Here is an 11,022-nt window from a genome sequence, read left to right as displayed (position 1 = left end):
CCGCCCCACATTGGCCGTTGCCAGGCAACCGACACCGCCCGCCCTCTCCGTCGCGCATTTCTGACGTCATCTCCCCGCGCCGGGGCCAGCCGCGCCATGGCGGAGGTGAAGGTGAAGCCCGAGGTGCCGGATCCCATGGACATCGAGAGCAGGTGCTGCGGACGCCCGCAGGCGGGCATGGGGTGGCTGTGTGGAGGCCACGAAGGGTTCTGGGGCCGAGGGCAGCAGGCGTGGCGGGGTCGCGTCGTTCAAGGCCTGAGGGAGGTGGTTCGACGCACGAGTGTTAATGAGGAAAATGATGCTGAAGGAGAGGGTGGTTGGGCACACTGAGCGTTTCGTGCTTAGAGGGCACTGAGGGTTGGGTCAGGTCACTTTCGGCTGTCCCAGAGTTTTTCTGGTCTTGGAAAGGAAAATGGTGCACAGGTGCCGAGCTGAAGAAGCAATTGATGGGTACTTTTCCCCCGAGTTGCCCCTGTCGCTCTCTCCCATCCTGACTCCAGTGCTGTTTGGATGGAGCAGAACACGAGTTTTAAAGTTGCTTCTCTCCTCCTGCAGGATCCTTGAGCTGTGCCACCAGTTCCCCCATGGCATCACGGACCAGGTGATCCAGAATGACATGCCTCACATGGAAGCCCAGCAGAGAGCTGTGGCCATCAACAGGCTGCTCTCCATGGTAGGGACAGCCCACCTTCCTCATCCTCCTCAGCACATTCCTAACCACAAGGCTCATTAGGGATGGAGAGTTAATTAGCTGTAGAGAAAAGGAGGGATGTGAGCCCTTTTCTCATAGGTGGGGGTGTTCTCTGAACCCCCCATGAAATCCCAAGCTTGTGGATTGCTCTGAAGGCACACAGGAACCTGCCAAATCTGTAAGAATCAAGGCTGTAACTGCAGGAAAGGATCAGCTGGCAATGAGAGTGAATATTAATTAATTAGGCTTGTCCAGTTGCTTTCCTCTTCAAAATAAGAAATAAGGACTTTGCCTGGCCACAAGCATGCACAGCAGAACAATCTCTTTGCCAGTAATTTGCTTCTAAGAATCACTGCCCATCAGATTTGGCAGCTTTCCAGTGATGGCCACTTAGTAAAAAGCAGAATTTTGTTGCTGGAACTTGGAATTGTTCCAGAGCTCCACTGTGATTTCTGGGTTTCTGTGCAAATGAGTGCTTTGGTGGGAACTGAGAGCAAAGTGTACCAGAACTGGATGTCCCTTGTCAGCCATGGCAAAGTCAGGAGAAATAATAGGAATTGTGTAGATGTTGTGGAAAGGGTCAGGAACTTATTTATTTATTTATAACTTATTTATTTATTTATAACTTATTTATTTATTTATTTGTTATTTCTGACAGCTGATGATAAGTGGAAATTTGTCAGGGGAAAAAAACACCCTCAAGGCTGTCATTGTTTCCAGTTAGAAATGTTAGTTTTGATTTTTCTCAATTTAGTTGACATGAAACCAGGTTTTTATTTTAGAATTTCAGAATATTCTTCTAAAACACCTTCTGAAACAAGCAGTTTGAAAGGAAGTAAATAATGCATTGTGCCCATCTCTCGTAGGGGCAGCTGGACCTTCTAAGGAGCAGTGCAGGTCTCCTGTACAGGATCAAAGATTCCCAAAATGCAAGGTAAGCCTGTGTCTGCTGGGGAGGTGTGTTGGGAACACAATTCTTGTTTAAAACAAATAGAACTTCAATTCTTGTTTAAAAGAAATCTAACTTCTTTCAAATTTTGGACCTTTTAAAAATATCCTGTTGTCTGTCTTGTTTTGACAGTAAAATGAAAGGTTCTGACAATCAAGAGAAGCTGGTTTACCAAATCATAGAGGATGCAGGCAACAAAGGTACTTAAATTATCATTGTGAATGGTACTAACTCTGTTTGCTTATGGGACCATTCCTGTCCAAAGTCACAAATGCTTGCCCAGGCAATACAAATACAAAATCTAATGCCCCATACCTGCTTGCTTTCCCCCAATCCCTTCTGTCCATTCCTTCCCTTTTGCTGGGAGTGGCAGGCAAGCAACCCAAGCAGTGTTCTGGTGTGACTTTTGGTTGGTATGCATGGAAACAAATGGTTTCTTCTATTTATTTCTGTTCAATTCTCTGTTTTTGAACAGGTATTTGGAGCAGGGACATTAGGTACAAAAGCAATCTGCCTTTAACAGAGATCAACAAGATACTGAAAAACTTGGAAAGCAAGAAATTAATCAAAGCAGTTAAATCTGTGGCAGTGAGTATTTTGTGACATTTTTAAACAATTTCAAACATCTGCTGTGTGGTTTGAATGCTCTTAACAGGGGCCTGGGGGCAGAGAAAGCTGGAGGCAAAATGAGTTTTCTATTTGACTGTGCACCAGTGTTTGACTCTGCCTTTCAGTGTTCAGGTTTGAGGTGCAAGAGATCAGCTGAGGTCCACAGGTCAGCTTCTTGCTGTCTGTCTGCAGTTACCTGGTTCTCACTGGGTCTGCTAAAGCAGGTGGGGGTAGAGAAGTTGGGCACAGCAAAGCAGTAGCTTTTTTGTGTTCATGTGACAGATGCTGGCTTCATCTGGTCTGTTATAAAATGATTAGGAATCGAAATGGGTTGATCTTCTCTTTTATCTCTGAGAGTCAAACAATAAGAGTAATAAGATTCTTTTGCAGATTATCTGCTTATATGTCCCTTCCTTCATAAGGAAGGGAAATGTTGTTGAGAGCTGAACCTTTCCCTCCCCCAGGCATCCAAGAAGAAAGTCTACATGCTGTACAACCTGCAGCCCGACCGCTCCGTCACTGGAGGGGCCTGGTACAGCGACCAGGACTTCGAGTCTGAGTTTGTGGAGGTGTTAAATCAGCAGTGCTTTAAGTTTCTGCAGAGCAAGGTGAGTGCCAAAGTCACCTGCCAGGTGCCAGGCAAGGCTTAAGTTTTCCATAGTTGTTGGCCATTACTGCAGCTAGATTGGCAAATCCCTACTGGGCTATTATTTTTGTCACAGTAGGTGTGATGGTGTTGTATTTAAGGATGGATATTTTTACACCCTGGACAAGAGGGGAAGCCTTTTATCTCTGATGTCCAATGACAAATTGTCCTAGGTGATCCAAAATTGTGTATTCCTAAGACCCAGCAACCCGGGAAAGGGGAACTTGTGTGTTTTATCCTGGAAGGGAGGGGTGCAGGATCCCTATAAAAACAGAAATGGACATGAAGGAAATGCCTTTGTTCTCCCTGGGTGCCTGAGGGGATTGCCTGTGGGACAGGTCTTCAAGTCATACCCGATGTGAAAAATGCCAATTACTTGTATTTAAAATTTTTAAAAGTTTAATAGGAATAAAATGGTTATAAAAATAGCAATATAATTAGAGTAATAATAATTTGGACAATTAGGATTTAGGACAATATGAGACAACAGAAACAAAGAGTTATGGACAGTCTGGGTACCTCTTTCTGGGCAAAATAAGCCTGGAAAAGGACACAGTTAACAGAGGATTAACCCTTAAAAGCAACAGCCTGTTGCACATTCATACACCTCATCCATGATGCATCAATTCCATTCAAACACAGGATTCTGTCTGGTCAGTGTCAGCTTCTTCCTCTGAATCCTGACAGCGCCTTCAGGGCTGAGCAAGGCAGGAAGAAGTTCATTTCTCCTGATAAGAGAGCAATAAATTCTCTTTCTCTGAAAGATTTAGGTGTCCTGGGGCTGCTATCTCAGTGCGAGTCCTCTCTTTAAAAAAATTATCTTACACAGCATAGTTTCTATTTTAACGTTATGTTATAACCTAAAACTGTATTTAATACACGACTTAAGAAAATGAATACATTATAACTTTCTAACATAACATATATAGTATTCATTTCAATATTTGCGAAAAGCCAGTCTAAAATATGCATTTTTCACACCCAAGAAGCTGCATTTTGCAGTCCAGACCTGCTCCAGAGGGAATTTTGCAATACCTTTTCCAGCTGAGGAGGAGTCAGAGGCTCTCTCCATGATTTTGCAGCTGCCTGCCATTTGTTTGTTGAGGAAGGGGCAGATCTGCAAATTGTCAGGAATTTTTTTCCAGTGTTTTTGGCAGCATTGGAGCCTTTTGGCCAAAAATTGTTTGTCCAGATTTTGTTTTGTCCCTGTCCCCCTCTGATTGTTGTTTGTGGACCTCTGGAACCACGGAGTCTGTTATCTTTTATTTGCTATCTTTTCACTTCTGACTTCTTCCATTTTGTCTCTTATTGGTGGAAGGAGATTATGCATTTTGAAGTCTGCACCCCATATAATTGTCTTAAACTAAGACACAAACCAGGCAGCAAAGACCACAGGACCAAAAAATCTAGGAAAAATCACTGTGGTTTCTGCAGAACATCTCATTTCAGAGAGGGTGTAAGGCAGCAGTCAGTCAGGTAGCTCTGCCTAGAAGACAAGTGCCCCAGTCTAAATTGTCCTTGGTTCATTAAATATGTCTGCAGATCCTAGCATTTGTCTGTTCTATTACAATATGTTTTTAATTGGCTCTAGGTACAGCAGAACCTTTTTTTTTTTGGTCAAGAAAATGCCAGATGCTGGTATTCCTTCATATTAATCTGAATTACAGTGTAAATTTTATGTCATTTATTATAAAATTATATTTGCTTGTGCACTGCATTGTCTCACACACACACCAGTTTAAGTGGTTTTAAATGCTATACATGTCCCAGAAATGGAAAACAAGTTTTGTTTTTGAGTCTGCCTGAAACTGAGCCACAAAGGAGGTTCATGGCAGTGAGTGCTGACTCTGACTAAACTTTGCTTTTTCTCAGGCAGAGGCAGCTCGAGACAGCAAGCAGAACCCCATGATACAGAGGAACAGCTCGTTTGCCTCATCCCATGAGGTGTGGAAATACATCTGTGAGCTGGGCATCAGTAAGGTCAGAACAGATTCATCTCACTGCTGTTCAAATTGTCATGCATGATGAGCTCTAGGAGCTGGCTACTGCAAACTTGCTGCAGGTCTCATAAGGGTTTCAGCACCCCACAGCTTGTGTAGTGGGGGTGAGCTTTGTGGCTTCATTGCTTTTTGGGGAGGGTCATTGGTACTGCCTGGCATAGCAGGATAGCTTGTGGGTTTTCAAAAAGGTGTTTTTGAAAACATGGGTTTTCAGAAATGTGTAAAAGAATTAGCATTCACATCCTCGTGAACTGTCTCAGCTGGTTTAGATTTCATAATTTCTCTTAAGTTTACATATGCACTTCAAGGAATTTTAGGGGAGGGAAAAATATCCTGCCATTACTGGGTATATCGACAAGTATAGCTTTAGCAGTCTTGTCTTTTTCTTCTTTCACAATTGTTTTCCTGCAAAACTGGAACTGTATTGTGCTGGGCTGATGGAGGCATCTCAGGTGCACAGGGAAGTTCTTTTTGGTAAGACCAAGGCTAGTGCAAATCAGAAATGCTCAGGAGGTAGGAGGTATTAGAATTCCTTTTCTTTTTGCACCTGCACAACTCCATAACGTTCCCAGTGGGACTGGTGTCTTTTTCTGGGCTAGGTTAGAACTCTGTGGATTTGGTACTCATGGTGTTTGCTCCTTTCCTGTTTGCAGGACTCACTGGCACATCTTTCCTAACATCTATTTCACAAATTGTGTCCTAGGTAGAGTTGTCCATGGAAGACATTGAGACCATTTTGAACACTCTGATCTATGATGGCAAAGTGGAGATGACCATCATTGCTGCCAAGGAGGGGACAGTGGGCAGCGTGGATGGGCAGATGAGGCTGTACAGAGCTGTCAGTCCTCTCATCCAGCCCACTGGATTGGTCAGGACACCCTGTGGACTCTGCCCTGTGAGTAATTAATTCTGTGTATCATTAGTGGCGCATGCAGCTCTTGAACACAGGCCTGCAGTGCCCACATGGCACAGGGCAAGCTCAGGGCTGAGCCAGCTGTGCTTCAAAGCTGCCTGTGAGGAACAGGTCCTGTTTTTGGTCTGAACATCTGCTCTGCCAGGTGTTCCCCACTCCCAGCCTGTCTCTTTACTGGACTCTATATGAAGATGCTGTCAAGTGTAGCCTGTTCCAAATCATGTCATTGTGTTTCTGATCTGTGTTTATACCAAGGTAAATTATTTCTGTCTGGCTTTTGGTCTCTCCTCTCAAGTTTCCTTTACCTTCCTGTAGGTAAAACCTGCCAACATGTCCCTTTGTGGTGGGATCTGTTTTTCTCTTCTCCTTCAGAGTTGCCATAAAACTTCCTAGGTTTTGGCCTCTGTTAGACTAATGCTGATCTACTGGGAAAAAGCAGAAAACATGTTACACACAGCAAGCACCATCCAACTGGAAGCAATTACTCTGCTGACACAGAGCTTTCTTTTGCAGGTTTTTGATGATTGTCATGAAGGTGGTGAGATTTCTCCATCAAACTGCATTTATATGACAGAATGGTTGGAGTTTTAAAGTGAAAGGAAACTGTAAACTGGATTCATCCTTCACAGCCAAAGTGACAAAACACGTTGCTTTTTTTAAAAGCGGACTTGTAAATTTGTAAGCAACTTCAGGACATGGAGTGACAAAGCAGCCATGTGGCAGTTGTGTGAGCTCTCCTGGGAGTGGACTGGAAGTGGAGTCAGTGCTGAAGATCAAGGCTGAAGTGGAAATGTAGATCCATTCTTCAGTCAAAACTGGAGATGGCAATGAAGGTGGTTAATAAAACAGATTTCTAAGCAACAGTTCAAAATAAAGTTCAAACAAGGTTGAGACATTTTAGTCTTAACATTTATCAGTCCCTCACAGCTGATCAGAAAAACTTGTAACAAGTGGTACCAAGAATGAGATCCCAAATTTTGCTTTCACATTAATGCTAAGGATGGATCCTTAACTTCTAAAGCTGACACTTTTCTCCCACGACAGATTCCATCTAATTGAAGACTATGAATCTGAGGTGGGAAAGTTTCTGAATATGTCATTTTCAGAATCTGAATATGTCAAACACTTACTGGTTCTTTATATATATATGGTTCTTTATTATCTTTCTTACCTGCTTATTTATCATTAAACCTCTGATTTTTCTTATGTACTCTGTGCTTCATTTCCTGTATTGCTGCCTGCTGTATTTATTCCTTCATCATCCAATTTCTGGTGGTGTTTTCTGCAGCTGTGTCACATACCTGGATGTCTCCACTGAAATTTTGAGTAGAGATGTTCTGGGAAGATATGTTCTCCACAAGAGAAAGGGTTGCTCTGGCCTGATGAAACAGAGAAAATTTTTATGGATTCCAGCATCCAGAGTTGCAGAGGGGTGGAATTACACATTAGAGGCAGGGTGGGGTGCACAGGGACTGTGCACAGGCTGCAAACCCCTGCACCACTTGCTGCCTGTGTCTTCAGCTGCCTCTGGCCAGGCTGGACCTCTCCACAATTACTCAGTACCTTCACAATGGTCTCCCAGCACTGGGGAGCAATCAGGGGGTCAACACAACACAGGGCTTGCTGCATCTGGCTATTTTCAAATGTGCCTGGCTCAAAATAAGCCCTCTGGGCAGTGTGTTGGGAGGGTGGTGGGAAAGCACCTCTGTGGCTGTTAGCAGCATCCTAGGTACCCTGACAGAGGGTTAACGTAGATTTTGGATCAGTTTACCTCATAAAGGTAATAAGGGCTTTTACATCAGAATTTTCAATATTGTCCAGGAATTTGCACTTTCTAAAAGCAGTCTGGATCACATATGAAAGTGATCCATTCAAATCTTGCTTGATTTTCATTTCCCTTCTTACAGCATGGATGGAGGACAGAGGCTAATGAGGGTGCTGTACAAAGAATAAAAACCCTCCCATGGTTCCTGTCCCATGCAGGGAGGGTATGGATGCAGAGAGAAAGGCTCCTTGTGTGGGAGCAGTTAGGTGTGTACTGGAGCAAACAATGAGCACTGATAAGCTGGAAAGTCCATGGAGGGGCTGTGATTGTCCCAGTGAAGTGAGCACTGCCAGCAGGCTCTCCTGCTGCTGCAGTGTTGTCTCCAGGTGAAAGGGGTGCATATCTACAGAGGCTGAAGGGCTCTGAGGAAAGAGATGTGGGGTGAAATGATTGGAGCTTTGTTCTTCCTCTGCCCCCTTTAACCACTCAGCACAGAGAAGCCAAGGGGAAAACGCTGCTCTCTTCCCTGGAAGGAGCCTTGGATCAGACACCCTTTATTCCACCCAAGGTAATTTCATTGAGGTGTGGGGTTGGGTTGTCTTTGTCTTCCTGTCTTCAAAGGGGACCTGACACAATGGGGTCCTGAGCCTGCTGCTGCAGAGATAACACCATGTTTGTGCTCCACTGCAGCTAGGAGATAACTTCCAGGGAAACAGCAAGGCTTTATCATGCAGGTATGTCACTTTATGCTCTGTAATCACATTCATTGGCAATAAGAAAAGGGAGAGAAAGCTTCTCCTCAGTGAACAGCTTTAGGAAGTAGATAGATGGTTTATTAAGCTCTTTAAATTTTGGCATTGAGTTTATCTGGCTTAGATGACCTTTTTGGTATCTGAAAGTTCTTAGCATTGAAGCTGTAACAAGGCTTCTCAGATTTGGGGAAAAGTGCCTATAAGGGAAAAGCAATTTCAATTTAGTTTCTTACAGATAGCAATCTGTCTATTTCTATATGAATCAGAGGAGTGATCTTTCTGTCACTCTGGTTCTTCATGAACATGGCTGATCTATCAGCCTGACATTCTTATCTGAAAAGGGAGTAAATGCTAAAAGGTAGCATTAATAGTGTCCTGAGCTTTGTCTATCTTCTCCTTGGCAAAGCTGTCCCTATTCCAAACTGGTATGAAATGTAATGTTTTGAGGGAGTACTCAATATGAAAACACTTATGTGTAGAAAGCTGAATTATCCCTTAAAACATGGATGACAAATAGGAAGCATGATCTGCTCATTTGTTTTCACAAGCCTCATGCATGAGGTCAGAGTTCATCTGCTCTAGGACCATGAGATCCCTCCTGAGCTGGAGAGAGCTCATCCTTGTTTTCATGAGCCCTGATCCTGCTGTCAGCCCATGAGCCTCTTTTGAGTGCTTGCCTCACTAGTAGTAACCAGCTGGAGGGTGGGCACACCCAGATGCCACACGGGATCGAGGGCAAAATTGTGTTTTAATTCCAAGACAAACACTGACCATGGTAGCTGGCTGCACTGAGAACTGACAGTGCGCAGCTGGCAGCTATTGCCTGGCATGTGCAGCTTCTACACTCCAAAGTTTAAAACATGAGGTTGAATGGCAAACTTGAAGCTTTGGTAGTGAAAACATTTTCCCCGTGGCTGAGTGGCTGTTCAGTTTTTCCCTGGGTTTGGTTGTTTGGCTGCGGTTTTTGTATTTTTACTCTGATAGTAACTGAGCCGCTGGAGGTGTGATGGTAATTGTTCTTCCTCTGGTGCTGTTAGAGCACCATCTCCTGTCTCTTCCTGGGATGGCTCCAACAGGGAAAAAGCTCGGTCTTAAGCCAAACTGGTTTCTTTTTTGCCTCCACATGCAGAGAATCTTTCCCAGATTTTGGGAAGAAACTGTAGTGAGTGGAGTCTGGGTCTCCTATTGTTGCTAAACACTTGATGCTTTGAAAGAGGGTACAGACACCTCAAACAGAGCTGTCCTCTGCCACACACAGACCACCTTTCCCTCCTCTTGCTCTGCTTGGCTGGGACTTTCTGCCATTTCACCTGTGAGAAATGCATGGCTGGGCCCTCCTCAGGCACACTGAGCCCAGCTTAGCTTGCAGCTTGGAGGAGACTCAAAGCTCCATAGATGGTGTCCATGTTCTCGTTGAAAATATTCACTTCCACCATGAGAAACTTGGTCATTGCACTTTGCTCACTCTGCAGGAGGAATGGGGAGGACAGGAACCAGAGCTCAAAGCTCTCTTCTCTTTCAGCTGTTAAACACAAACCAAGTTTAGGCTTGTATAGGCAGCCTGTGGTGTTCTCCTTTCTCCCACTTTTGGAGCAAGCTTGTGCTTCTTTCAGGAAATGCTTTTGGGAAAGCTTTTATTTGGGTTATTTGTTCCACAGACACAGAGCTTTAAGATTGTGCTCCTCTTCCAAACTGCTTTGGTTTAACCCAGCAGACAGGTAAACACCACACAGATGTTCCCTTACTTCCTTCCCAGTGGGATGGGAGAGACAATTGTAAAAAAAAAGTAAAGCTTGTAGATTCACATGAAGACAGTTTAACAGGGCAGAAAAGGAGGGGGAAATAGTGGTAAAAGATTATATAAATCATGTAATGAACAATACAGCTGCTCCCCCTCTGCTGACCATTGCCCAAGGAGTGCCAGAGCAGTGGGCTGCAAACCAGCAGCCAACTCTCCCCCAGTTTTATTGTTCAGCATATGATAAGGAAAAAGAATATCCCTTGAGCCACTAGGGATCAGTTGTCCTGCCTTTGTCCCCTTCCAAATTATTGTGCAGCCCCAGCTTCCTAGCTGGCAGGAAGAACCTGAAAAATCCTTGACTTAGCATAAGAATTGCTCAGCAAGAACTGAATTATCAGGGTGTTATCAACATCTTCCTAATCCTAAATCAAAAAATGCAGCACTAAACCAGCTCTGAGGGAGGAAAATTAACTCTAAAAGTCCAAAACAGGACACAAACTCAAAATAGTTGCTCAATATTTTAGTTAATCTAATGTTTGCAGGGGGGGCACTGTGGCCTTGAAGCCCTGGTTCCTGGTAAGACACTTTGCTGCTGAGATGTGGCAGTGGGAGGAAGCTGTAAACAAACAGACAACTTCAGAAAAGCAAATTTGCTTTGCCTCCTACTTGGAAAGCCAGTCCTGGGCTGAGAATGTTCATCCTACACCTGACAACGTTAGCAATACTAGTAGTTTGAATTTTACACACTTTAGCATACACACATCAGTGGTATGCTACTATTAGTATGAACTAATGTTCACCTCAGACAGCATTTCATTTTGCTTTGTTTTGGACCTGGAACTGTACTCTGCACATTCCAAACACAGATTTCTGTTGCATTTAAAAGAAAGAAACCAGGAAATCACTTGTTTTTAAAATTTTAAAAAGTTTAATAGGAATAAAATGGTTATAAAAAT

At 43.9% G+C, this 11,022-nt stretch overlaps 1 protein-coding gene across 1 annotated transcript; it reads left to right on the top strand.

Moving 5' to 3' along the window:
* The first annotated feature begins 3 nt into the window (after window positions 1-3).
* On the top strand, window positions 4-7,041 carry POLR3F (RNA polymerase III subunit F). The gene is made up of 9 exons (XM_064709429.1): window positions 4-152; window positions 556-673; window positions 1,558-1,625; window positions 1,773-1,840; window positions 2,116-2,228; window positions 2,714-2,857; window positions 4,768-4,875; window positions 5,599-5,790; window positions 6,322-7,041. The coding sequence occupies exons 1-9, from the start codon at window positions 97-99 to the stop codon at window positions 6,397-6,399; spliced, it is 945 nt and encodes a 314-aa protein (XP_064565499.1). The 5' UTR covers window positions 4-96; the 3' UTR covers window positions 6,400-7,041.
* Window positions 7,042-11,022: the final 3,981 nt, after the last annotated feature.

The sequence above is a fragment of the Zonotrichia leucophrys genome, chromosome 3 (assembly GCF_028769735.1).
Source record: "Zonotrichia leucophrys gambelii isolate GWCS_2022_RI chromosome 3, RI_Zleu_2.0, whole genome shotgun sequence".
Lineage (NCBI taxonomy): Eukaryota > Metazoa > Chordata > Aves > Passeriformes > Passerellidae > Zonotrichia > Zonotrichia leucophrys.
Note: the sequence above shows the minus strand (reverse complement) of the source record. Positions and strands in the feature narration are given on the sequence as shown.

Excerpts from the sequence above, each read along its gene's own strand:
- POLR3F (XM_064709429.1), top strand. The coding sequence starts at position 97 with ATGGCGGAGGTGAAGGTGAAGCCCGAGGTGCCGGATCCCATGGACATC. Across the intron at positions 674-1,557 it reads TCAACAGGCTGCTCTCCATG|GGGCAGCTGGACCTTCTAAG; the intron begins GTAGGGACAGCC and ends CATCTCTCGTAG. Across the intron at positions 2,229-2,713 it reads AAGCAGTTAAATCTGTGGCA|GCATCCAAGAAGAAAGTCTA; the intron begins GTGAGTATTTTG and ends TCCCTCCCCCAG.